Here is a 25489-nt window from a genome sequence, read left to right on the forward strand (position 1 = left end):
CTTCCCCGAGGTCTTTCATCGAAAAACTTTTATTCAAGTATCCCTTTATGCTATCCAGAAATTCTATATCATTTCCAATCAGCAATATGTCATCCACATATAATATCAGAAATGCTACAGAGCTCCCACTCACTTTCTTGTAAATACAGGCTTCTCCAAAAGTCTGTATAAAACCAAATGCTTTGATCACACTATCAAAGCGTTTATTCCAACTCCGAGAGGCTTGCACCAGTCCATAAATGGATCGCTGGAGCTTGCACACTTTGTTAGCTCCCTTTGGATCGACAAAACCTTCCGGTTGCATCATATACAACTCTTCTTCCAGAAATCCATTCAGGAATGCAGTTTTGACATCCATCTGCCAAATTTCATAATCATAAAATGCGGCAATTGCTAACATGATTCTAACAGACTTAAGCATCGCTACGGGTGAGAAGGTCTCATCGTAGTCAACCCCTTGAACTTGTCGAAAACCTTTTGCGACAAGTCGAGCTTTATAGACAGTAATATTACCGTCAGCGTCAGTCTTTTTCTTGAAGATCCATTTATTCTCAATTGCTTGCCGATCATCGGGCAAGTCAACCAAAGTCCATACTTTGTTCTCATACATGGATCCCATCTCAGATTTCATGGCTTCAAGCCACTTTGCGGAATCTGGGCTCACCATCGCTTCTTCATAGTTCGTAGGTTCATCATGATCTAGTAGCATGACTTCCAGAATTGGATTACCGTACCACTCTGGTGCGGATCTCACTCTGGTTGATCTACGAGGTTCAGTAGTATCTTGTCCTGAAGTTTCATGATCATCATCATTATCTTCCTCACTAATTGGTATAGGTGTCGCAGAAACAATTTTCTGTGATGTACTACTTTCCAATAAGGGAGCATGTACAGTTACCTCGTCAAGTTCTACTTTCCTCCCACTCACTTCTTTCGAGAGAAACTCCTTCTCAAGAAAGTTTCCGAATTTAGCAACAAAAGTCTTGCCTTCGGATCTGTGATAGAAGGTGTATCCAATAGTTTCCTTTGGATATCCTATGAAGACACATTTCTCCGATTTGGGTTCGAGCTTATCAGGTTGAAGCTTTTTCACATAAGCATCGCAGCCCCAAACTTTCAGAAACGACAACTTTGATTTCTTGCCAAACCATAGTTCATAAGGCGTCGTCTCAACGGATTTTGATGGTGCCCTATTTAACGTGAATGCGGCCGTCTCTAGAGCGTATCCCCAAAACGATAGTGGTAAATCAGTAAGAGACATCATAGATCGCACCATATCTAGTAAAGTACGATTACGACGTTCGGACACACCATTACGCTGTGGTGTTCCGGGTGGCGTTAGTTGCGAAACTATTACACAATTTTTCAAATGTACACCAAACTCATAACTCAAATATTCTCCTCCACGATCAGATCGTAGAAACTTTATTTTCTTGTTACGATGATTTTCCACTTCACTCTGAAATTCTTTGAACTTTTCAAATGTTTCAGACTTATGTTTCATTAAGTAGATATACCCATATCTGCTTAAACCATCTGTGAAGGTGAGAAAATAACGATATCCGCCACGAGCCTCAATATTCATCGGACCGCATACATCTGTATGTATGATTTCCAACAAATCTGTTGCTCTCTCCATAGTACCGGAGAACGGTGTTTTAGTCATCTTGCCCATGAGGCACGGTTCGCAAGTACCAAGTGATTCATAATCAAGTGGTTCCAAAAGTCCATCAGTATGGAGTTTCTTCATGCGCTTTACACCAATATGACCTAAACGGCAGTGCCACAAATAAGTTGCACTATCATTATCAAGTCTGCATCTTTTGGCTTCTACATTATGAATATGTGTATCACTACTATCGAGATTTAACAAGAATAGACCATTCTTCAATGGTGCATGACCATAAAAGATATTACTCATATAAATAGAACAACATTATTCTCTGATTTAAATGAATAACCGTCTCGCATTAAACAAGATCCAGATATAATGTTCATGCTCAACGCTGGCACCAAATAACAATTATTTAGGTCTAATATTAATCCCGAAGGTAGATGTAGAGGTAGCGTGCCGACCACGATCACATCGACTTTGGAACCGTTTCCCACGCGCATCGTCACCTCGTCCTTAGCCAATCTTCGCTTAATCCGTAGTCCCTGTTTCGAGTTGCAAATATTAGCAACAGAACCAGTATCAAATACCCAGGTGCTACTGCGAGCATTAGTAAGGTACACATCAATAACATGTATATCACATATACCTTTGTTCACCTTGCCATCCTTCTTATCCGCCAAATACTTGGGGCAGTTCCGCTTCCAGTGACCAGTCTGCTTGCAGTAGAAGCACTCAGTTTCAGGCTTAGGTCCAGACTTGGGCTTCTTTTCCTGAGCAGCAACTTGCTTGCTGTTCTTCTTGAAGTTTCCCTTCTTCTTCCCTTTTCCCTTTTTCTTGAAACTAGTGGTCTTGTTAACCATCAACACTTGATGCTCCTTCTTGATTTCTACCTCCGCAGCTTTCAGCATTGCGAAGAGCTCGGGAATAGTCTTGTTCATCCCTTGCATATTATAGTTCATCACGAAGCTCTTGTAGCTTGGTGGCAGTGATTGGAGAATTCTGTCAATGACGCAATCATCTGGAAGATTAACTCCCATCTGAATCAAGTGATTGTTATACACCAGACATTTTGAGTATATGCTCACTGACAGAACTGTTCTCCTCCATCTTGCAGCTATAGAACTTATTGGAGACTTCATATCTCTCAATTCGGGCATTTGCTTGAAATATTAACTTCAACTCCTGGAACATCTCATATGCTCCATGACGTTCAAAACGTCGATGAAGTCCCGATTCTAAGCCGTAAAGCATGGCACACTGAACTATCGAGTAGTCATCAGCTTTGCTCTGCCAGACGTTCATAACATCTGGTGTTGCACCAGCAGCAGGCCTGGCACCCAGCGGTGCTGCCAGGACGTAATTCTTCTGTGCAGCAATGAGGATAATCCTCAAGTTACGGACCCAGTCCGTGTAATTGCTACCATCATCTTTCAACTTTGCTTTCTCAAGGAACGCATTAAAATTCAACGGAACAACAGCACGAGCCATCTATCTACAATCAACATAAACAAGCAAGATACTATCAGGTACTAAGTTCATGATAAATTTAAGTTCAATTAATCATATTACTTAAGAACTCCCACTTAGATAGACATCCCTCTAATCCTCTAAGTGATCACGTGATCCAAATCAACTAAACCATGTCCGATCATCACGTGAGATGGAGTAGTTTCATCGGTGAACATCATTATGTTGATCATATCTACTATATGATTCACGCTCGACCTTTCGGTCTCCGTGTTCCGAGGCCATATCTGTATATGCTTGGCTCGTCAAGTATAACCTGACTATTCCGCGTGTGCAACTGTTTTGCACCCGTTGTATTTGAACGTAGAGCCTATCACACCCGATCATCACGTGGTGTCTCAGCACGAAGAACTTTCGCAACGGTGCATACTCAGGGAGAACACTTCTTGATAATTTAGTGAGAGATCATCTTATAATGCTACCGTCAATCAAAGCAAGATAAGATGCATAAAAAGATAAACATCACATGCAATCAATATAAGTGATATTATATGGCCATCATCATCTTGTGCTTGTGATCTCCATCTCCGAAGCACCGTCATGATCACCATCGTCACCGGCGCGACACCTTGATCTCCATCGTAGCATCATTGTCGTCTCGCCAATCTTATGCTTCCACGACTATCACTACCGCTTAGTAATAAAGTAAAGCATTACATCGCGATTGCATTGCATACAATAAAGCGACAACCATATGGCTCCTGCCAGTTGCCGATAACTTGGTTACAAAACATGATCATCTCATACAATAAAATTTAGCATCATGCCTTGACCATATCACATCACAACATGCCCTGCAAAAACAAGTTAGACGTCCTCTACTTTGTTGTTGCAAGTTTTACGTGGCTGCTACGGGCTTAAGCAAGAACTCATCTCACCTACGCATCAAAACCACAACGATAGTTTGTCAAATAGACTCCGTTTTAACCTTCTCAAGGACCGGGCGTAGCCATACTCGGTTCAACTAAAGTTGGAGAGACAGTCGCCCGCAAGCCATCTATGTGCAAAGCACGTCGAGGGAACCGGTCTCGCGTAAGCGTACGCGTAAGGTTGGTCCAGGTCGTCTCGTCCAACAATACCGCCGAACCAAAGTATGACATGCTGGTAGGCAGTATGACTTGTATCGCCCACAACTCACTTGTGTTCTACTCGTGCAAATAACATCAAACCATAAAACCTAGGCTCGGATGCCACTGTTGGGGAACGTAGTAATTTCAAAAAATTTCGTACGCACACGCAAGATCATGGTGATGCATAGCAACGAGGGGGAGAGTCTAATCTACGTACCCTTGTAGATCGCAACGGAAGCGTTGACACAACGTAGAGGAAGTAGTCGTACGTCTTCTTCCCGATCCGACCGATCCAAGCACCGTTACTCTGGCACCTCCGATTTCTTAGCACACGTACAGCTCGATGACGATCCACGGGCTCCGATCCAGCAAAGCTTCGGGGAGGAGTTCCGTCAGCACGACGGCGTGGTGACGATCTTGATGTACTACCGACGCAGGGCTTCGCCTAAGCACTACAACGATATGATCGAGGTGGAATTTGGTGGCAGGGGGCACCGCACACGGCTAAGGAACGATCTCAACGATCAACTTGTGTGTCTAGAGGTGCCCCCTGCCCCCGTATATAAAGGATCCAAGGGGGAGGGGCTGGCCGGCCAAGAGGAGGGCGCAGGAGGAGTCCTACTCCTACCGGGAGTAGGACTCCCCCCCCCCCAATCCTAGTCCTAATAGGATTCCGAGAGAGAGAGAGAGAGAGAGAAGGGGGCCGGCCACCTCTCCTAGTCCTAATAGGACTAGGGGAGGGGGGTGGCGCGCAGCCTACCTTGGGCTGCCCCTTTCACCTTTCCACTAAGGCCCACTAAGGCCCATATGGTTCCCGGGGGGTTCCGGTAACCTCCCGGTACTCCGGTAAAATCCCGATTTCACCCGGAACACTTCCGATATCCAAACATAGGCTTCCAATATATGAATCTTTATGTCTCGACCATTTCGAGACTCCTCGTCATGTCCGTGATCACATCCGGGACTCCGAACAACCTTCGGTACATCAAAATGCATAAACTCATAATAACTGTCATCGTAGCGTTAAGCGTGCGGACCCTATGATTCGAGAACAATGTAGACATGACCGAGACACGTCTCCGGTCAATAACCAATAGCGGGACCTGGATGCCCATATTGGCTCCTACATATTCTACGAAGATCTTTATCGGTCAGACCGCATAACAACATACCTAGTTCAATCTCGTTACTGACAAGTCTCTTTACTCGTTCCGTAATACATCATTCCGCAACTAACTCATTAGTTGCAATGCTTGCAAGGCTTATGTGATGTGCATTACCGAGAGGGCCCAGAGATACCTCTCCGACAATCGGAGTGACAAATCCTATTCTCGAAATACGCCAACCCAACATCTACCATCGGAGACACCTGTAGAGCTCCTTTATAATCACCCAGTTACGTTGTGACGTTTGGTAGCACACAAAGTGTTCCTCCGGCAAACGGGAGTTGCATAATCTCATAGTTATAGGAAAATGTATAAGTTATGAAGAAAGCAATAGCAACATACTAAACGATCGGGTGCTAAGCTAATGGAATGGGTCATGTCAATCAGATCATTCAACTAATGATGTGACCTCGTTAATCAAATAACAACTCTTTGTTCATGGTTAGGAAACATAACTATCTTTGATTAACGAGCTAGTCAAGTAGAGGCATACTAGTGACACTCTGTTTGTCTATGTATTCACACATGTATTATGTTTCCGGTTAATACAATTCTAGCATGATAATAAACATTTATCATGATATAAGGAAATAAATAATAACTTTATTATTGCCTCTAGGGCATATTTCCTTCATGCACAAGCTCAGAAGGAGAAGGCAAAGAAGGAGAAAGCTGCCAGGATGCCTACTCAAGCAGAGGCATCTGATTACTTCCTGAAAACCAAACAAGAGCAGCTTGGTTACCTGATTGCGTCCACCCTACGGATTGAGCAGAGTATAGCCACCCTGACTCAGAACCAGGCGAGCTTAGAGAGGATCATGGAACAGAGGTTCTATGACTTGGACATCAAGGTGACAGAGATACAGACTGCCGTGGAGCAGCTCCAGGATGACATGAATGAGAGGAGAGGCAGGACCACGACTGATGCTTTTGCGAGGGTGCCACGAGGTCCGAGGTCATCTGCACTGCCAGTTGCTGACACCAGAGCTACAACGTCTGCGCCAGCCACAGCCTCAGTTCCACCAGCTCCAGCATCCACTTCAGCCTCGACTCCGACCACGTCTACCGAAGGCTTCGTCCTTGGAGTGCTCCGGACTCCACCACCACCTGAAGATCAAGCCTGAGCGTCGACTTAGCACTATGCATTTTCTAGAAACTTTTTGGTAACTTGTTGCCAAAGGGGGAGAAAATGTATAGATCATAGGCTTCGAGAGAGAGTGTTGCTTTTATTCTCTCTTGTTTTATTTGGTGGTTTTTCGCACTTTGTTTGCTTGTGTGTGAGATACTACGTCCTTATGCCTGTGAGACATCGATGATCATGTGTTTGATCATAAGCTAAACTTAATGTTTGCTTAATGCTTGCTTAAATATTATCATTCTATCTATCGTTTGTGATCATTCACTATTCTTGGTGATGAGTGCATGTATTTCAATCTTATCATTTTTTTAGCGCTCCACCAAGATGTATGTGACATGGAAGAGTAACCCATGATTCTAACTCCTTGTGCATTTGCAGTCCAAAGCAAATTTAAAATATGCACAAATTTAGGGGGAGCTCTTATTTGTCACATACTTCTCAAAGCGACGATATATTTCATGCTTATTATCATTTGTCGAAGCTTTGATCTATATGTTGTCATCAATTACCAAAAAGGGGGAGATTGAAAGTGCAACTATCCCTAGGTGGTTTTGGTAATTCATAACAACATATAGCTCATTGAGCTAATGCTATTTCAAGATGATTATTTCAGGAAAGCTCAATGATTGGCATGGCATGGATATGAAAGTGGAACCCTCAAAATGCTAAGGACAAATAATTGGCTCAAGCTCAAAAGTTCAAGACTCTTCATTTTACATTTTAGTGATCCAAGATCACATTGAGTCTTTAGGAAAAGCCAATACTATCAAGGAGGGATGAGGTGTTGCGTACTGAGCCTCTTGCTTTATGTGCTTAATGATATGCTCCAAAATCCTCAGCTACTTTCTCATATCCACAAATTACCTAAACCCTAAGCCAAACTCGGTCATACCGATTCTTTCATTCCGGCGCCACCGAGTTTCACTTGTCGTTTGCCACTGCCAAACCCTAGCAATTCGGTCCTACCGATAAGGTTCTCGGTCTCACCGAGATGGGCTTGCAAACTCTTTGTTTCCTTTCATAACTTTTCGGTCTCACCGAAAGAGCGAATCGGTCCCACCGAGAATGCAATGTAAACTCTCTGTTTCCTTCTTGTAACTTTTCGGTCTCACCGAAAAGAGCGAGTCGGTCCCACCGAGTTTACTTGACCAACTCTCTAGTTAGCTTATTGCCAAACTCGGTATCACCGAGTTTGTGCAATCGGTCTCACCGAGATTACGTTATGCCCAAACCCTAACCGAATCGGTCCTACCGAGTTGCATGTCAGTCCCACCGAAATTCCTAACGGTCACTAGGTTTACTATTTCGGTCTGGCCGAGTTTTCTGATTCGGTCCCACCGAGATTGGTAAATTGTGTAACGGTTGGATTTTGTGTGGAGGCTATATATACCCCTCCACCTCCTCTTCATTCGTGGAGAGAGCCATCAGAATACATACACCATTCCAACTCATATGTTCTGAGAGAGAACCACCTACTCATGTGTTGAGACCAAGATATTCCATTCAAACCATACGAATCTTGATCTCTAGCCTTCCCCAAGTTGCTTTCCACTCAAATCTTCTTTCCATCAGATCCAAACCCTATGAGAGAGAGTTGAGTGTTGGGGAGACTATCATTTGAAGCACAAGAGCAAGGAGTTCATCATCAACACACCATTTGTTACTTCTTGGAGAGTGGTGTCTCCTAGATTGGCTAGGTGTCACTTGGGAGCCTCCGACAAGATTGTGGAGTTGAACCAAGGAGTTTGTAAGGGCAAGGAGATCGCCTACTTCGTGAAGATCTACCGCTAGTGAGGCAAGTCCTTCGTGGGCGATGGCCATGGTGGGATAGACAAGGTTGCTTCTTCGTGGACCCTTCATGGGTGGAGCCCTCCGTGGACTCGCGCAACCGTTACCCTTCGTGGGTTGAAGTCTCCATCAATGTGGATGTAGGATAGCACCACCTATCCGAACCACAGGAAAAACATCCGTGTCTCCAATAGCGTTTGAATTCTCCAAACCCTTCCCTTTATATTCTTGCAAGTTGCATGCTTTACTTTCCGCTGCCAATATACTCTTTGCATGCTTGCTTGAATTGTGTAATGATTGCTTGACTTGTCCTAAGATAGCTAAAAACTGCCAAGAACTAAAATTGGGAAAAGGTTAAGTTTTTATTTGGTCAAGTAGTCTAATCACCCCCCCCCCCTCTAGACATACTTTCGATCCTACAGACCAACATCGCTTTTGCAGACGCCCAAAAACGCGCGCACAAAAAGCACACAGTGCAAATTGTGAAGCGCGCGCAATCCGGAGCCCAAAATATGCTGCGCGCGATAACGTTTTTCAGCGCGCGCCCAAAAAATTTTAGCGCTACAGCATTTGCTGGAGCTGTGCGGCGCCCAAAAAAACAAAATTTTAGTGCGCGGATCTCTTTTTGGGCGCCTGTTGGAGATGCTCTAACACCACAAAATGCATACATCAACAATATACCAGACGCGGCACGGCCATTCTTTGTTCTCTCTCTTGAGCTTTCCTCAATCGATCTTGCTTCATGCGGTGGTGGGGTTCTCCACAGGATGCGCCGGGTCGGACGTGGCTCTCCACCGAAGCCTAAGGATGGCAATTTTACCCATGGGTACGGGTACCCGCGGGTACCGTACCCGCATGGGCAGGGTATGGGCACAATTTTATACCCACGGGTAGTACCCATACCCTATCCGTTAATTCATGGGTAGGGCACGGGTATAGCCTTTTACCTATGGATATACCCATACCCTACCCATTTAATACCGACATGTGAATCTTACCCGTGATTCACAATCAAAAGTTTACCTATGTTAAAGTTCTGTTGTGGACTTATGAACCTATGTTAAAGTTTTTACAAATTGTCAATTTAAATTGAGATAATTTTCAAGTACTCGGCTATTTGTTATCGACTTGAGATCAATTGTTTTTTTTTGTTAAATGTGCTATAGATGAATGTAAAATTGTGAATAATTTGTGTATAGTTTGATCTACCCGTTGGGTACCCAATGGGTATGGGTACCCGTCGGGTATGGGCACGGGTAAAGTATCATATCCACGGGTACGGGTATGAGTAGGATTTTGTACCCATTGACTACACGGGTATGGGTATGGTATTGCTCTACCCGCCCCATATCCTACCCATTGCCATCTTTACCGGAGCCACTGCTTCGCTGGCTGCATCGCGCGCTGAAGAGTCGTCGTCACGCACACGGCTCCATTACAGTGGCAAGTAAATCATTTAGACTAGAAAATGAAAAGATACACACAATCAGAAAAGTGATTTTTTTTTCTCTACAAGGATAGATACCCTGCATGCAATTAGGGGGGAGACATATTCCATTTTCTAGAGGGCTAAGAAGAAGATTACAAGAAATTTGAAGAAATGCATCTTACATTTTGAAATTTTCTCAAAAAATAAATACACCTTATATTAGTATAAAGGAACGGAGGGTGTACTTTATAGTCGTCGCGGTTCGGGCAATCAATGTTCACCGCAGTGAGTGTCCCGGGCCTGCGCTTCATACGCACCACCATCTCTGCTTTTCTCTCTTCCCCTGCCAATCTCACCGAACCACACCAATGGCGTCCATCCATCCCCAAAGTAGCAGCATGGCGGGGCCGGGGCGGCTTGCTGCCGTGCCGGAGTTGAGCTCCGCGGCCGCCTCCCCGCCGCGTGACGGCCTCTACCGCGACTTGATTCAGACGGTCGCCGTGTCCGGAGCGCAGATCAGATCGACCATGAGATCAACCATCTTGGGTCATAGCGGATCCAGCTACTCCACTGCTTCAAATTCTTGCCCCTCCAGCAACTCCGGCTACTCCTCCGGCTCAGCGTCCGCCGTTGCACAGGAGTGCTTGTGCTTGGGCAACCAAGAGCTCAAGAGGATCGCTCGTGGAATGGTCAGCGACGGGTACACCCGTCGCATGGTCCAAGCATTCGACGGCGCTTCATACGCACCACCATCCAAACACGGTGGTAGCCCGGACCATGCCCTGGATAATTGGTTCTCGGAGCTCGACGTCGACTGGGTTCTCCAAATCCACGACGAGCAAGGCTTACGTCGGCTGCTCCAAGACAAGCCGGCGACGACGACGCGAGACTTGGCCGACAAGTGGATCCGGGCTCTTACCGTAATTGCCGCCAGTATCACTGAGTTGTTGTTCGCCTTCCACACTACGCCGGCGGTCGTACTGTTTGGCAAAGCGAGCATCACCGAGTTGTTTGATGTTGTGGATGTCATCATCACCGTTCTCGAAGAGGAGAAGCTACAGATCGTGCTTGACATGTTTACCTGTGTCTATATTGCGTCGCACATGTTTACGCCTTTTGTCGTCTCTCCACAAGCCCAAAGCATTTTCAACGAGATAGGCGGCCTGTTAGAGCGACAAGGAAACCTGCTAAGCGAGATCATAGCAAGCACGATGGAGGAGGTGAGGACAGTCCTCGTAAAGGAACATGACTCATGGGTTATCGAGATCCCGCGAGGAGGAGGCGAGGTTCACAAATCACAACAACACTCGGTTCATCATGGATTGCGTAGTATCCATGATGAATGCACGAACATCAATGCAAAACTCTGCACCGAGCCTCAACACTGAAAACCACTTTGTTGACCTGATTGATGGCACAATCGATGATCTCAAGGCTATGCTTCTGATAAAATCGGAGTTGTTCTTAGATCCAAGCCTCAGGTATCTGTTCATGCTCAACAATCTCTATTTCGTAGCGCAGGTGAAGTCTGAGCCATCTGAGGTGTCCTCTGGAAACTACCGAGCACTTAAACTCACGCCGGAATGTAAAAAGTACATGGATAGTTATCTCGATGTTTCTTGGGGACCTGTACTCTCCTGCATACCGAGATCGAGGTTTCCTGGACCGGTCCACTGTTGGATCAACACCTCTTCGCTGGCCAAATTCGAGACAGCATTTCACAAAACGTGCAACGCTCAGATGTTCTGGAAGGTTCCGGACCCTAAGCTCAGAGATGCACTGCGGAGGGTTATCACTCACAGAGTCATTTCAGGTTACTACGACTACCTAGAAGAGCATCCGGAGCTAGAGAACCATGTTGACCACGAAAGCACCATTCCTATTGTTTTGGAGTACACGTTGGGAGAGCTATTTGAAGGCTGAAAACTGCTCGAGGTATGGAACAGGGTCCCCTGACAAATCAGATGCTTGAGTGGTGTTTCACCGTTGTATTTGGATTCTTTTTTCCTTGTTCCTTTGGTGGTGAAGTTGTATTTGAATTCCGTTGGCAGCTTAATAAGCGTCAGATACTGTATCAACTGGGCACCTGCTGCGGCTATTTTAAATTTGATTTCATGATTCCATTTCCATGTCAAATACTTCCACATCTGCTTCTGCGGTCAGTTCCATACATAGATAACTTTAGTGTTTAGTTCTGGTTATGCAACATCACATATGCACTTTTTTTTTCTAGTTCAATAAAAGTTCAGCCTGCAGATGCTAAGAGCACTGAAACGAAAAAGTAACCCCGTACTTGGGGCAATTTGGTCACAAAAACAGTTATATTTGCCTGCTATCTGTACTATTTATATGTGAAAAATCCATTTGCGTTCCTTATACACCTGTAAGAGTACTAATGCTTATTTTACTATTCTACACCATTATATATCTAGACCAGCAGAAATAAGCATTGTCGATACATTACCTTTGAGCTATATATTTTATAATCTCCTAGAACGAATGTTCAAGCCTTTTTTAACCCTTATGAATATAATACAATAGATTGATTGGACAGACTTAATACCATTTCCAATCTTGAGCTAAACTGACGATATACGCAACACGTATCGTCATCACGGTTTTCCCAATGTCTTTTCAACAGCAAAAACTGAATCAGCAAAACATCAAGACTTTTCCTTCAACAAGCAACAAAAATTCAAAACCCTTGATGTTACACAGACCACAACACAGCTGGATTACACCGTTCATGGCCCGCGGTAATGCCTGACCAACAGTACACATCTCTCATTGTAAATCTGTGATGCATTTATAAACCTATATTCTCTATGTAAGATTCACAAGTACGAAAGTCTGGCTAATGTCTACATACGAAGAGGAGGGAGAAAAAGGATGGAATACAATATATCACCAAAATTTAGTATGATACTCTACGATGCTCTAGCACGGAGGTAGGTACAACCGGTCAGTCTTCATTTCCAAGGGACTTCTTGACAGAATCATTCTGCGTCAGCTTCTACTGAGCTCTGCACGGCATGAGGAGAACGGAGGGTTTCATGCGTTTGACAGGCCTTCATTGTCTTGCAATGCTCCGCCTCATCGTCCCGTACATTCACGAATACATCATACAAGTTATCTGCAATGGGATAAGGGAGCAGTGAGGAGTTCATTCATACTCATAATCTTTATGGACAAAGCATTAAAGGGGAGAGTCCAGATTTTTTTTTTATAGGCGCTATATTATCAGCAGAGAGGGTTAAAATCCGAATGGCAGGAGTAGGAGAGTCAGCAGATCAAGTAACAATCTACTGAAATGAATCATAACTGTGATTTGATGGGTTTTCTATAATATATGTTCCAGCAAAAGGTGGCAGCTAGCACCCTTTTCCAATGAAGTCATGTCTTTGAACAGACAAATCAGTGAAATTAATTCCCAAAGCTACAGGCAACTTGTTAAGCCCTGACATTCTGAAAACCTTAACTCAGTAAAACAAACTGCCAGGGGGGGAGAAAGAACTATACCAACTTTAGGCCTCCTAGAATTTGGAGCTCTTGATGTTTGAAACTCATCTGGGAAACAAGCCATGCAAGCAATAAGCATAGATATTAATGTTTAATATAAAGCATAGAATAAATACAGGTTAAGGTACATTTAGAAAATAACACAAGTGAAGTAAGGGCCTACCAAACATGTAGAGATCCTCATTCATGTAATAGTTTACAGCCACCTCTGGAGCTGGTAATTTTTTCAACTCCTCTGATGAAATAAGAACAAGTAGCTAACATTATTACGGAACTGGAAGTGCCATTACGGCAAAGCAAATATTTTTGGATTGGGAGAACACATCAACTGAGTTAGCAGCTTTCCCAGTGCCCAGGTAGGTAGACACCAAAGCTATGATTTAAGCAAAGAGCAATCAATGGTTTGTACATTTAAGCTTTCCATTTTTTGGTAGAATTAGGAAGGGCGGATTTTAAAATAGGCTAAAGGATAATGGTTTAAATTGCAAAATGGATTCCATTGCAAAGTTACAATGATTTGGTCCTCAACCCCTCAGCTCAATAAATTCTGGACAGAAGGTTGTTCACTTCAAATAAAACATGGGAAACAAGAGGTAACCAACTTGACTATATAAGCTAATACTCTGTATTCAATAGGCAGGGTGCTGTTATTCCATAAAACCCTAGATACAAAACTTGCACAACAGAAAGAATAGGTAGCCCATTAAGGTTGTCTTACCTCCATTGAGCTTAAGGAACTTGTCATAAGTTGAGTATGCATGCCTCTCAACACATTCAGAAAAGTGATCTGCATACAAGATAACCGAGTTCAGAGCAGCTTTATCATCACAAAAACACAGTAACAAAAAAAAACATGTAATTGATGAGTAGAAATAATATGTGTACTCACATGCCATTCTTGGGCTCAGCATGTACATGCCAACAGTGACGAAGTAGTAGAAAAAGGCACTAAACCGTGCAAGAAAGCGATCAATCCATACAGAGTTGCCACCCAATGCCTGATTTGAACCGAGAGAAGGAAGAAAGTAAGAAATATGCAATAACATAATCCAACAGATATATTCATTTTTGACATGACACTGAAGGAACAGACATATAAAAGATTTTGCACATACTTCCATGATTAAGAGGTGATGGAACTCATTCATGCTTTCAGCAAAGTGCACTTTGATATTGTCAGCTCTTCTCGACCAGCCAAAGGTCTCGTACAAGTGAAGCACCGATATAAATGCTGCTCAACAATCGATCAGTCAGTCAGCCAACAAGACAGTAACTAGACTATTCAACCGTCCAAAGGTCTCATACGAGAGAACCATACCAAAACCATATGTACAGGCGAAATAGAGAGGCATGTGAGATGAGATCCTCACCGAAATAGGGCACCCTGGCGATGGTCTCGAGCACGAAGAACCTGGCGTAGTCGCGGTCGCGGTACAGAATATCGAGTATAAAGATGACAGTATCCTGCGGACGGACACACCAAACGTTGAGGCCGAGAGTGAAATCTGATGACCTCGAATGCGCCGGGAATCAGGGCTGGAGTCAGACACTCACCGTGAGGAATACGTTGAAGGACTGCTCGAACCTGACGACCCAGTCGCCGTCCTCGCCGGCGAGGGTGAGCTCCTCGTCGAATCCACCTTCTTCTTCCGGGGGAGGAGCTGCGGCCGCCTCCCTGACGGCGAAGGAGTCCTCGACGGCGGACACCTCGGCCTCCTGCCGCTCCTTCTCCTGCCGCGTCCTCGCCGTCGCCTCCGCGCGGATCCTCCTCCCCCTCCTGCGCAGACACGAAATCAACGGGCCGAGCGGAGAGAGAGAGGTACGGCGAGGAGGGAGTGGGGGATCGAGTCGAGCGGGTTACCCGGAGACGAGGACGGCCGGATTGAGGCGGCGGGGGCGGGGAGGGAGTGGGAGGAAGCCGGGCGGAGCGCGCGCGGCGGCGGGGGCGGGGTTGCGGGCGAGCGCGGCCCGGAGTGGCGCCGCGGAGGCGGCCATGGCGATATTTGCCCGGGGTCTGGGGGACGTGGCAGTGTGTGCGAGAGGGGCGCGGCTCGGCGGCGAGGGGAATGGTGGGGTGGTGGGTATATTCGCGCGGGCGCACGGCGCGTGGGGCGTTTTGTCGTCGTGGGGAGGCGGGAGCGCGACGGCCGCGGAAACGACGGCGCGGCGGACGGAGGAGGCGAAGCGAGGCTAGCGTGACGGCGACCGGGTGCGCGTGGGCAGTGGGCCGGCTAGTGCTGCCGACCGGCCACGCTGGTTGATCGCTAGTGCGGGGGAGGCCTCACCCGTGGCCCGTGCCGTCCGTGTCCCCCCGGTGCCAAACGGTTTGCGGCAAAGAGTGAGAGGTGGCGCACGCCACGAACTCAGTCAGCATTCGCCGTGACTCGAACATCTGTACGGCTGTGAGCCGCCGGGTAGCACGATCGACATGGGCCCTGCCATTGGAAAACTCCCTCTTATCGAAAAGCTTGTCCCTCAAATGAATATATTTAGTATCAAGTTAGTGCTAGACACATCCATTTAAAAGACAAGTTTGGGGCAAGCTTTTTCGAACGGAGGTCAAGCATGCCACTACCTACCAGGCAACCGCATCCTGAGTTATCCAAACACACATATGGCGACGAGCTTCCAAAAGAAAAACACATGGCGACGACACAAATATCGCGAGGATTTCAGGACTATGGTACGCCAGCCCCGTCTACTACTTATCAATCAAGCAGCAGGTTTAGTGACTAGCGCTACAAAATTATCCACCACCGGATCAGACCGACGACTGGCGGCTGGCCGACCGCCAGTCCATACGAAACTACTACATCATCTTAGCATCTTTGCCCTCGATTCCCAGGCGCATCATCGACTGTTCACTTCAAGACCCCGCGTTTTCTTTCTAATTAGAGTCATCTGCAGCCTGCCGCCGCTGCTGCTGGCCGAGAGCCACTGCTGACGTTCGCAGAGGCCGCGTTGTTCGAAAGGGCCTCGGCGCCCTGAGCCTTGTTGACAGACACCCCGCTAACCGAGGGGGCCTCGGCGTCCTTGCCGGGAAGTGGCGGGGCGTCCGAGCTCTTGGAGGCGTGCCGGTTGCTCCTGAACCTGGTTCTGAGCTTGCTGAAGGGGCGCCAGTGCCACCGGTTCTGCGACTTTATCTGGCCCATCAGCTTCTGCTGCTCCCTCCGGACGATCCTCCGTGTGTACCAGGCTCCGCCACGCCACCCCAGGGCGTATCTGGAAGTAACATAAGATTGGCAGGTTTCATCATTCAGGTTTGCAGGATGATAACACTGACAATTGAGAGTTGGTGTCAGAATGGATTCTAAGATTCACGGCAGAGACCAGGACCACTTATGTGCAGCACTCGCTCGTATTTGATTCAGATGAACTGATGCATGACAGGAAGTTTAGCATATTTTTCAAAATTCGGAGAATATGCACAATCACGGCGAAACTATGTCGTTTGTGCATGTCCCAGTGATGCATATAGTTGGAGGAGGGTGCTATTCTAAATAAATGACAGCATCAGAGCTACTACACTTTTGCTTTTATGCATATCCAGGTGGTGCCAAGTTGGAGCAGGGTATTCAAAACCAGATGCAATATTAAATACTGTGCATTCTTTGCACAAAATTAAAACTAAACTCGAAAGCAACCAATAAAATAACCCAAAGTAAATAGCCTATGTGCAGCATTCACTCTTAATTATTTCAAAATGAACTCGGATGTAACAGGAACTTTAGTACGGATTTCAATCATGGAGTTCCTTTGGAACATATACAGAAGATCACAGCAAAACTATGTCGTCTACGCATGTCCCAGTAATGTGTATAGTTGGAGCAGGGTATTCAACTAAATATGTGGCAGCATGAGGGCTACACTAAGTTGGAGCAGGTAAATAGAAAACCAGCCGTGATATTAAATACTGCAGAAAAATAAAAAATAAACTTGAAAGCAACCAATAAAATAACACAAAAGTAAATAGGCCTTCACATCCTAACTCAGTATTAATCCTAACTCACTGTAGTATATATGTTACAGCCAATGTTTATAAGAACATATGATTCTATGATTGATTGAGAGTTGAGGCATGTTGATCAGCATTGACTATATTAATATGAGCATACAGAGTATATATAAGCTTCACTAGGGCATTGAAACCTTATGTATGTAGAGAGTAAGTAACATATGCCTGTGCTACCAATACATATAATATTGAAAAAGGTTTGGATCACAGTAGTATATATATTAAGAACAGCATGAACATACCCAACAACCGTAGTTGTCAATGCAGTGGCTATACAAGCTGAAGTGCTAATGTTATAGGAGGTAACAATCTTTTTGATCTCATCATGTTCAACTTTGTGGGTGTTCCTCAACTGTTCAGAAAATAAAAGAGAAGAAATATATCAAAGATTGTCCAGACTCCAGAGTACCTATTCAATAAAAGTAACAAATAAATACTGAAGGCACATCAGGTAGTCGATCCGCCGTCTAGAATGAAACAGGAAATGGAAGCAAATGTTTCTAACTGTATGAAAGTTGTGACCATCAGAGTGTAAAACTCCACTGTTATAAACACACCATAACTCATCACAGATGTTAAATATCATCACCTCAAATTTAAAAAAAAAGAGATGAAACAAACAACAAAATACATGTTAATCTCATCATCAGAAAACATGAAAGCATGTTGCACTGAATTGACAAAGTAAGACATATGCACACAGGGTTCTGATTGTCTTATGCTAAGCCTACCCTGGAGCCATCTTGAACTTCTGTCAAGAGTCTAACTGCCTATTGGCATTTCTATAAGTCGTGCACCGAGAAATGCACATTACAAAAGGAGAAGAATGTAACCCATTCACAAAACAAAATAACCATGACATTAACAGACTATCTCCTAAATTGCTTACAGATTCCTCAATGGAATGGAGCCTCTTGTCGATCTTTGTTTGCTGCATATGACGAAGAGAATAACCTATAACAAGAAATTAAAAACGTATTAGAAGCCGTAAATCATCCAAAGAGAGAATTACCAACTAACTTAAGAAACAGTGCAGATGTACAGCATAATGACATATGCTCCACTCGGCATGCATTACCAACATGAACAAAAACAGCTCATAAAGCGGACTTCCCTTGATAATCGTAGTACATGAAAGGGGGCCTATGAGTTGAAAATGGCAAGTAGTCTGACTTCAAATTAAGCACACATGTTGGAATTTCTTACCATTTACTAGTCAGGTGAGGGGCGAAAGTAGTTCCACAACTCAACTAAACAGAGGATCACCAAAGAAATTCAACATTTCAATTGAAATAATTACTACTGTACTAGTGTGCAGTGATTGGGGAGAAAAAAATCATCAATTAGACTGTAACTTGGTGCACTTGCATTCAGTCACCACCACAAGGGGCATTCTGAAACAAAATTGCTCTGGTGCAGCTGTGGTTCCAATTGAGGTGTGCCCAATGGTATTACATAAGACAAACAAACTAATTAGGGTTCAGCAGCAAGCAGCTGCACAATTGCATCACTCCCTGACTCTCTCCATTCAGATACAGCGGCGATTGTTGAAGACAAAAAGGTAATCAAGCGGACGGGCCAGCGATACACTCTGAACCCGAAGACAGCATACGGACGGCGGGGGAGAGCAGGGCAGGGGATGGAACAGGGGGCTTACCGGCCCACGCCGTGAGGACGGAGGCGATGGAGGTGCCGACGGTGAAGACGACGCGGTGGCTCTCGAACACTTCCTGCACGCACGCACCGCGTCGGGGCATCAAAACCAGATCACGAGGGGCGCGCGGGTCGGGGGCGCATCAGGGATGGGGTTAATTTGATTTGATCTGGGCGGGGCGGGGGGAGCTTACCTTGGTGGAGAAGAAGGTGTCGCGGACGGCGGCCCAGGAGTTGGTCGCCCGCCGCCGCACGCTGGGCAGCGAGAGCACCGCGCGGCCCGCGCCGGCCAGCCGCCGAGCCGCCATCTCGGTGTCCTCTGCTCGCTCGGTGGGATTTATTTTCTGGAGGATTTCGTTCGGGGGAAGCGGGGTTTGGGGGGGAAGGTGGGCGCGATTCGGCTCCCTTGAGCGCGCGACCAACTTGCGAAGGAAGAAACGGAACGGGCGGCGGCGAGGGAGGGAGGGGGCCAAAATAGCCAGCGGCGGCTACGGACGGGGGAGCGTCGGAGGGCAACGCGGCGGCGGTGCCGGGGGCACCGAACCGGATTCTTTTTCCTTGTCCACTGCCTATGGCTAATTTTTTTTCGTTTTCAGAAAATATCAAAAGATTATCAGTACTCCCTTTTTTGTAAACTAACACTCCTATAAGGTTTAACGATCTAAACGATCTTATATTAATTTACAGAGGGAGTGCTACGGTACCAATATTCGTGCCATTCCATCTTCCTCGCCACAATTGCTACCAAAACCAAAATCCGTACAATGATCCAACGGTTTCGTGTTGGGGGTTTGGATGGTAGTCGCTCAAGTTTATTACTGGTTTTTTATGTATGTATGGATTTTCCGCTAAGAATTTTTTTTATGGATTTGTCGATCATATGAGATGTGCTAATCTTATTATTTGTATTTTGAGAAAGACATCACATCGGTTAGGCTGCTTGTAGCAGGGAATATGATACGCTATATGTGACACTAGTATATTCCTGTGGAATAAAAGACATGATACTATCTATGTAGTGCATAGTATCATATATTAATATTTTACAGATAGTTTTTTTATTGTCATGCATGACACGTGATAGCACATCATTTATTAGTACATCTTGCTCTTGATCTGATTAAAAATGGTGTAGCTATTATTCAATATGTAGATGATATTGTATTATGCATTGATCGTCTTCCTCACAATGCATTGAACCTCAGATTATTGCTTTATATGTTTAAAATGATGCATGGGTTAAAGATCACTTCGACACCTATGTGTGGGAGATGATGATGAAATTCTTAAGATTTATGCTCACATTTTTAGCTGTCAGATTGAGTACTTTCCTATAAATACCTTGGGGTTCATGTGAGCCTCTCTTGCCTGAGGGGGGTGGATTGGGATTTCATGGAATCCAAATACATTAAAAAAATGTGACTCTTGGATTGGTAGTTCAGCATCCTCTTGTGGTAGATTAACTCTTTTGAGCTCTGATCTTTCTAGTATAACATACTACTACATGTCTATGTTCCTTTTGACAAAGACATTTATCAAGAGATTTGTTAACATAGAGAAGGAGGTTTTTTGGCAATCTGGTAATGGCAAAAAAAAGATATTACCTAGTGAAATGGTCTAGAACTTGCAGGTCTAAGAAAAAGTGTGGCCATATAAAGGATTATGACAAGACATTGTGATGGCTAAGTATTTCAAAGAGCTACTATAGCCATTGTGAAAGAAAGGAAAAAAATGAACGATTCTCCTTGTTAGAAAGCCATTCTCGAAGTGAAATAATTTTATATGGTTGGAAGACATGTGGAAATCCATAGATGGTAATATTGCCAAACTTTAGAACGATACTTTTGTTGATAATATGCTCCTGAGAAATTTCATCAGTTTTTTAACATTTGCAATTCCCATGATTGCACAGTTAAGGTATTAGTTCCATTTTCAGGAGAAGGTTCAGTCCAGATCATTATGATAAATGGAATGGCATTTTTGCAATGGCCACAAACACACATGTAAGGTCATATTTATCCCTAAGTGTTTTGGTGATTGATGACAACGCATTTGCGGACTAATCGTGTGCCATGAGCTTTCCAGACTCTTCTCTGCTAGGCACAAGACGATTGGGTGCCCCTCGAAGACTGACGAAGACGGCGTCTTTTCTACATTTCCTTTTGGTGGATCTGAGTCGTAGGAAAGCCGTACTATTAAGAGGGGGTCCGCGTTGGAAAGGTTTGGGTGGAATCATCACGTACACGTCTCCTTTTATCCCCTCCTTTCTTCCTTGGAGCTTCCTCCGTTTTTCTGCCACTGTTGACTGGCTGAGTTTGCGGTTGCGGTAGTACCGCTCCAGGAGCAACGGTAGTACCGTGGGCATCCACGGTAGTACCGCTGGTGCTCACGGTAGTACCGCTCCCCTGGAGCCGTACTACCGCTGCCCACCCGCTAGTGCCGCCCGGGTGCGGTAGTAGGAGCGGATGTAAAAAATTACATCCGCACCTCCGCGGTACTACCGCTTTCGCCGTGCGGTAGTACCGCGCTAGGCAGCCAGGCAGTAGTACCGCCCCTCGGTAGTACTACTGTGTCGAGTTTTTGCTACTTCCGTTCTTTTGCGGAAGTATGCACGGAAGTTCCCATTCCTCCTATCGGACTTGTGCCTAACGGTAGTACCGCGTTGTGGGCGCGGTAGTACCGCACTACCGTGCGGTAGTACCGCTTGGTTGCAAGCAGTACTACCGCGCGGCCTTGCGGTAGTACCGCTGGCCATGCGCGGTAGTATCGCTGGCCGCGGGCTGGTTGGTGGGTAACGGTTGGATCTTTTCTCCACACTATATAAGGGGTCTCCTTCTTCCCCGTTGACTTACCTCTTCCACCATTAAAGCTCCATTATTGCTCCAAGCTCCATTTTCGTCCGATCTCACTCCCTAGCCAACCAAACTTATTGATTTGCTCGGGAGTGGTTGAGAAGGCCCCGATCTACACTTCCACCGAGAGATATTTGATTCCCCCCACTAATCCCTTACGGATCTTGTTACTCTTGGGTCTTTGAGCATCCTAGACGATTGAGGTCACTGCGAAGTCATAGTCCATTGTGGTGAAGCTTCATGGTCTCGTTGGGAGCCTCCAATTGAGTTGTGGAGATTGCCCCAACCTTGTTTGTAAAGGTTCGGTCGCCGCCTCCAAGGGCACCAATAATGGAATCACGGCATCTCGCATTGTGTGAGGGCGTGAGGAGATTACGGTGGTCCTAGTGGCTTCTTGGGGAGCATTGTGCCTCCACACCGCTCCAACGGAGACGTACTTCCTCTCAAAGGGAAGGAACTTCGGCAACACATCCTCGTCTCCACCATCTCCACTTTTGGTTATCTCGTGCCTTTACTTGTGTAGCTTATTTGTTTCATATATCTTGCTTGCTTGTGTTCCTATTCGTGTTGCATCATATAGGTTGCTCATCTAGTTGCATATCTAGACAACCTATTTTGATGCAAAGTTTAAATTGCTAAAGAAAAGCTAAAAATTGTTAGTTGCCTATTCACCCCCCCCCCCTCTAGTCAACCATATCGATCCTTTCAATTGGTATCAGAACCTCATCTCTTTATTAAGGACTTTACCGTCCAAAGAGTATGGTTGATATCGTAGACAGAGCGGAGGAACACTCCGGTGTGAATCCTATCTCGTCTACGGGCGATGGGGGAACTTCGGTCTCTCGTGAGGAGTTCAATGTAGCCTTGGAGACATTGAAAACCTCCATGACGACCGAAGTTGAAAGCATGTTTACTAAATTTCTTGAGGGGCTTAAACTCTCCACCGCACCGTTGAAAGTGGGGGATCCCGCCAACAAGGTGTCGGATGCTATCCCCGACAAGGGGGAAGCTAGTAGTGAAAAGGCTCCTTCTTCTAGTGGCAAGAATGGCACCGGCATCTTTGCCCATGTGGAACCACCACTTGTTTATGGTGGACCGGTTCCTTCTACTCATTTGAATCATGCCGGTCCTCCTCCTAAGATTGTGAAAAATGAGGATTTTGATTCTTGGGTTTACCGCTTTAAACGTCATTTAAATCATGTGAACACTAACCTTTGGAGAATCATTGAAGAAGGTTTCTACCCACATGATCCAAGCAACTTCACTCCTCGAGAAGCCGCAGACAATCAATTCAATGAGAATGCTCTCTTCATCATTCAAGATGCAATTCCACCCGAAGACCTACCTCATCTTCGTCCCTTCTCCTTGGCCAAAGATGCATGGCATTGTGTCGTGTCTCTCTACCGGGGAAGCGCAAGCATTCAACGCTCCAACTATGAAGTGGTACAAGATGAGGCCGATGAGTTTGCAATGAAGGAAGATGAAGAACCTCGTGAGCTATATCGGAGAGTCACCAAACTCGCGGTCTCACTACGAGATCACGGGAGCAAGGACACGGATGACAATTGGATCAAGCGCAAATTCCTCAAGGCAATGATGCCCTACCACAAGGCCATGTCCTCCTTCATCCGCCAAAGACCAGACTTCCACACTTTGACCTCAAGCGAGGTGTTGGATGAATTTGTGGCCATGAACATTTTGGACAAGACCGCCGACAATGCGGTGCTCCGTTCTCAACGGGCAAAGAAGCCTAACCTTGCTTTGAAGGCGAAGCTCACCGTGGAAGAAGAAGAAGAGGAAGAAGAGGAGAGCAACCCCGAAGATACAAAGTATGCATATCATGAACACATGGCACTTGCTTCAAGGCAATTTTGGAGCAAGAAAAACTCGAGGCCCAACTTTAGCAAAAATAACTCGAGTGGCACAAGGGGCAAGCAACGTGTAAGGACTTGCTACAATTGCGGCAACGTGAGTCATTTCGTTGCGGAATGCCCGTATGAGAAGAGGGAAGACAATGGTGGCAAACTCATCCGAAAGGACAAGGCCAAGTCGTTACCCAACAAGAACAACTTCACCAAGAAGACTCCTCCCAAGGCCTTGGTTGTGCAAGAAGAATACAATGAGGATGATGACGATGATGAAGATGATGAGTCGGTTGCCATGGCCTCCGTTGCCATTGCAACAACATCACGAGTGTCTCTCTTCGACTCACCCAACGAGAGCATCAACGCCAAGTGCCTCATGGCTAAAGCCACTAACAAGGTAACCTCCAACATCAAAACTACCATCATTAATCATCCTTCCCCATCGGATAGCATTAATGAAGTTGAGGGAGCTAATGTGGAGGCTAACGAGTTTGAGGCCTTTATGGGCAAACTCAAGGGAAAGTCCAAGAAGCACTTTGTTGCTCTCTTGGAACAACTTGGTGAGGCCAATGACATGATCGAGGCTCACGAAGACACCATCTCGAAGATGGAAGGGCATAGTCGTGACTATGCCGATGAGATTTCGGATCTTTCCAATGCTCTTGAGGAAGAGCGTGGTCTTCGTTTGGCTCTTGAGGAGTCACACAATGTTGATCATGCTAAGTTAGAGAAAGATTATGATCATGCCCTCGTTGTTTCTCGTGTGCTAAATTCCGAGAAGGCCAAACTTGGGGTTGATCTTGCTAGACTCAAAGAGGAGTTTGATATACTTGACAATGCCCACAAGGCCTTGAAGGGTATTCACGCTAGTCTCAAGGAGTCTCATGATCAACTCCAAGTGAAGCTAACTATGGAGAAAGCAACTTTTCCTCATATGGTTTTGATTGATAATGCAAATGCTACTAACCCGTGTTGTGAGCATATGCATCTTGTTGAAGAAAATGCTAAGTTGAAGGCGCAACTTGAGAGAGGTCTTGCGACGTGCATACAAGGCAAGAAGAACCTCAACGTTCTCTTGATCAACCAAAAGGGAGGTGTGGCGAAGGAAGGGGTTGGGTACGTCCCCGACTCCAAGAACAAGAAGAAGAATGACAAGACCAAACGACCTCCTCCCCTCATGCAAACCTTTGTGAGGGCAGGAGAGAGTGTCCCCGAGGAGAAGAAGAAGAACAAAGTCAAGAAGGGCAATGTCTCCTCACCCAACAAAGCCGGCGATTTTAATCCTTCTTATGTGTTGTGCTGTGCTAGTGATGGGCATGTTTATGCCAAATTTGTTGATTCTCTTCATGAGTACATTGAATGGTCTATTTGGGTTCCTAAGACCCTTGTTACTAACATCAAAGGACCCATTACAAAATGGGTACCTAAAACCAAGTATTGATCTCTTGTAGGTGTTTGCTTCCGGTGGTGGATCATGGTTGCTCGATAGAGGAGCTACAAATCATATGACCGGAAGCAAGGACTTGGTGGTGGACGTGCACAAGGCTCCATCTATGCCCACCAATGTCGAGTGGGGTGACGCCTCATCTTCTAAGGTATTGGGACTTGGCAAGGTTGTCATCTCTCATGATCTCACGATCGAGAAGGTCATGCTTGTTGAGTCCCTTGCATACAATTTACTTTCCGTTCGTCAACTTGCAATCATGGGCTTTGCCACTTTCTTTGATATCGATTTCGTGGCCCTCTTGTGGAGCAAGACTCTTAAAGTAGCCTTTGTTGGGCATGTCGAGAACGGTCTATATGTGATTAACTTCTCGGAGCGACCCACTAAGACCGCGACATGCCTAATGGC

At 45.6% G+C, this 25489-nt stretch overlaps 2 protein-coding genes and 1 pseudogene across 2 annotated transcripts; 1 reads left to right on the plus strand and 2 right to left on the minus strand.

Annotated features, from left to right (window-relative positions):
* Positions 1 to 10014: 10014 nt before the first annotated feature.
* On the plus strand, positions 10015 to 12233 carry LOC125534440 (exocyst complex component EXO70B1-like; annotated as a pseudogene).
* Positions 12234 to 12381: 148 nt separating this feature from the next.
* Positions 12382 to 15558, minus strand: LOC147987430 (ubiquinol oxidase 4, chloroplastic/chromoplastic-like). The gene is made up of 9 exons (XM_087545301.1): positions 15114 to 15558; positions 14807 to 15029; positions 14623 to 14716; positions 14368 to 14483; positions 14142 to 14250; positions 13971 to 14039; positions 13416 to 13487; positions 13253 to 13300; positions 12382 to 12866 (listed from the first exon to the last, which is right to left on the minus strand). Exons 1-9 carry the CDS (start codon positions 15245 to 15247, stop codon positions 12730 to 12732), a joined length of 1002 nt encoding a protein of 333 aa, XP_087401427.1. The 5' UTR covers positions 15248 to 15558; the 3' UTR covers positions 12382 to 12729.
* Positions 15559 to 15903: 345 nt separating this feature from the next.
* On the minus strand, positions 15904 to 19477 carry LOC147987431 (triacylglycerol lipase-like protein). The gene is made up of 5 exons (XM_087545302.1): positions 19115 to 19477; positions 18925 to 18997; positions 18157 to 18221; positions 17510 to 17619; positions 15904 to 16474 (listed from the first exon to the last, which is right to left on the minus strand). Exons 1-5 carry the CDS (start codon positions 19226 to 19228, stop codon positions 16150 to 16152), a joined length of 687 nt encoding a protein of 228 aa, XP_087401428.1. The 5' UTR covers positions 19229 to 19477; the 3' UTR covers positions 15904 to 16149.
* Between the last annotated feature and the right edge of the window lie 6012 nt (positions 19478 to 25489).

This window comes from Triticum urartu, chromosome 2A (assembly GCF_056163025.1).
Source record: "Triticum urartu cultivar PI428250 chromosome 2A, HENAU_Tu73, whole genome shotgun sequence".
NCBI classification, from domain to species: domain Eukaryota; kingdom Viridiplantae; phylum Streptophyta; class Magnoliopsida; order Poales; family Poaceae; genus Triticum; species Triticum urartu.

Coding starts and splice junctions, on each gene's coding strand:
- LOC147987430 (XM_087545301.1), bottom strand. CDS start 15,247: ATGGCCGCCTCCGCGGCGCCACTCCGGGCCGCGCTCGCCCGCAACCCC. Junction 14,484..14,622: donor CGCCAGGGTGCCCTATTTCG/GTGAGGATCTCA, acceptor ATTGTTGAGCAG/CATTTATATCGGTGCTTCAC. Junction 13,301..13,415: donor TGAGGATCTCTACATGTTTG/GTAGGCCCTTAC, acceptor CTTGTTTCCCAG/ATGAGTTTCAAACATCAAGA.
- LOC147987431 (XM_087545302.1), bottom strand. CDS start 19,228: ATGGCGGCTCGGCGGCTGGCCGGCGCGGGCCGCGCGGTGCTCTCGCTG. Junction 18,222..18,924: donor CGTCCTCACGGCGTGGGCCG/GTAAGCCCCCTG, acceptor TTCTTGTTATAG/GTTATTCTCTTCGTCATATG. Junction 16,475..17,509: donor TTGACAACTACGGTTGTTGG/GTATGTTCATGC, acceptor TGTTACTTCCAG/ATACGCCCTGGGGTGGCGTG.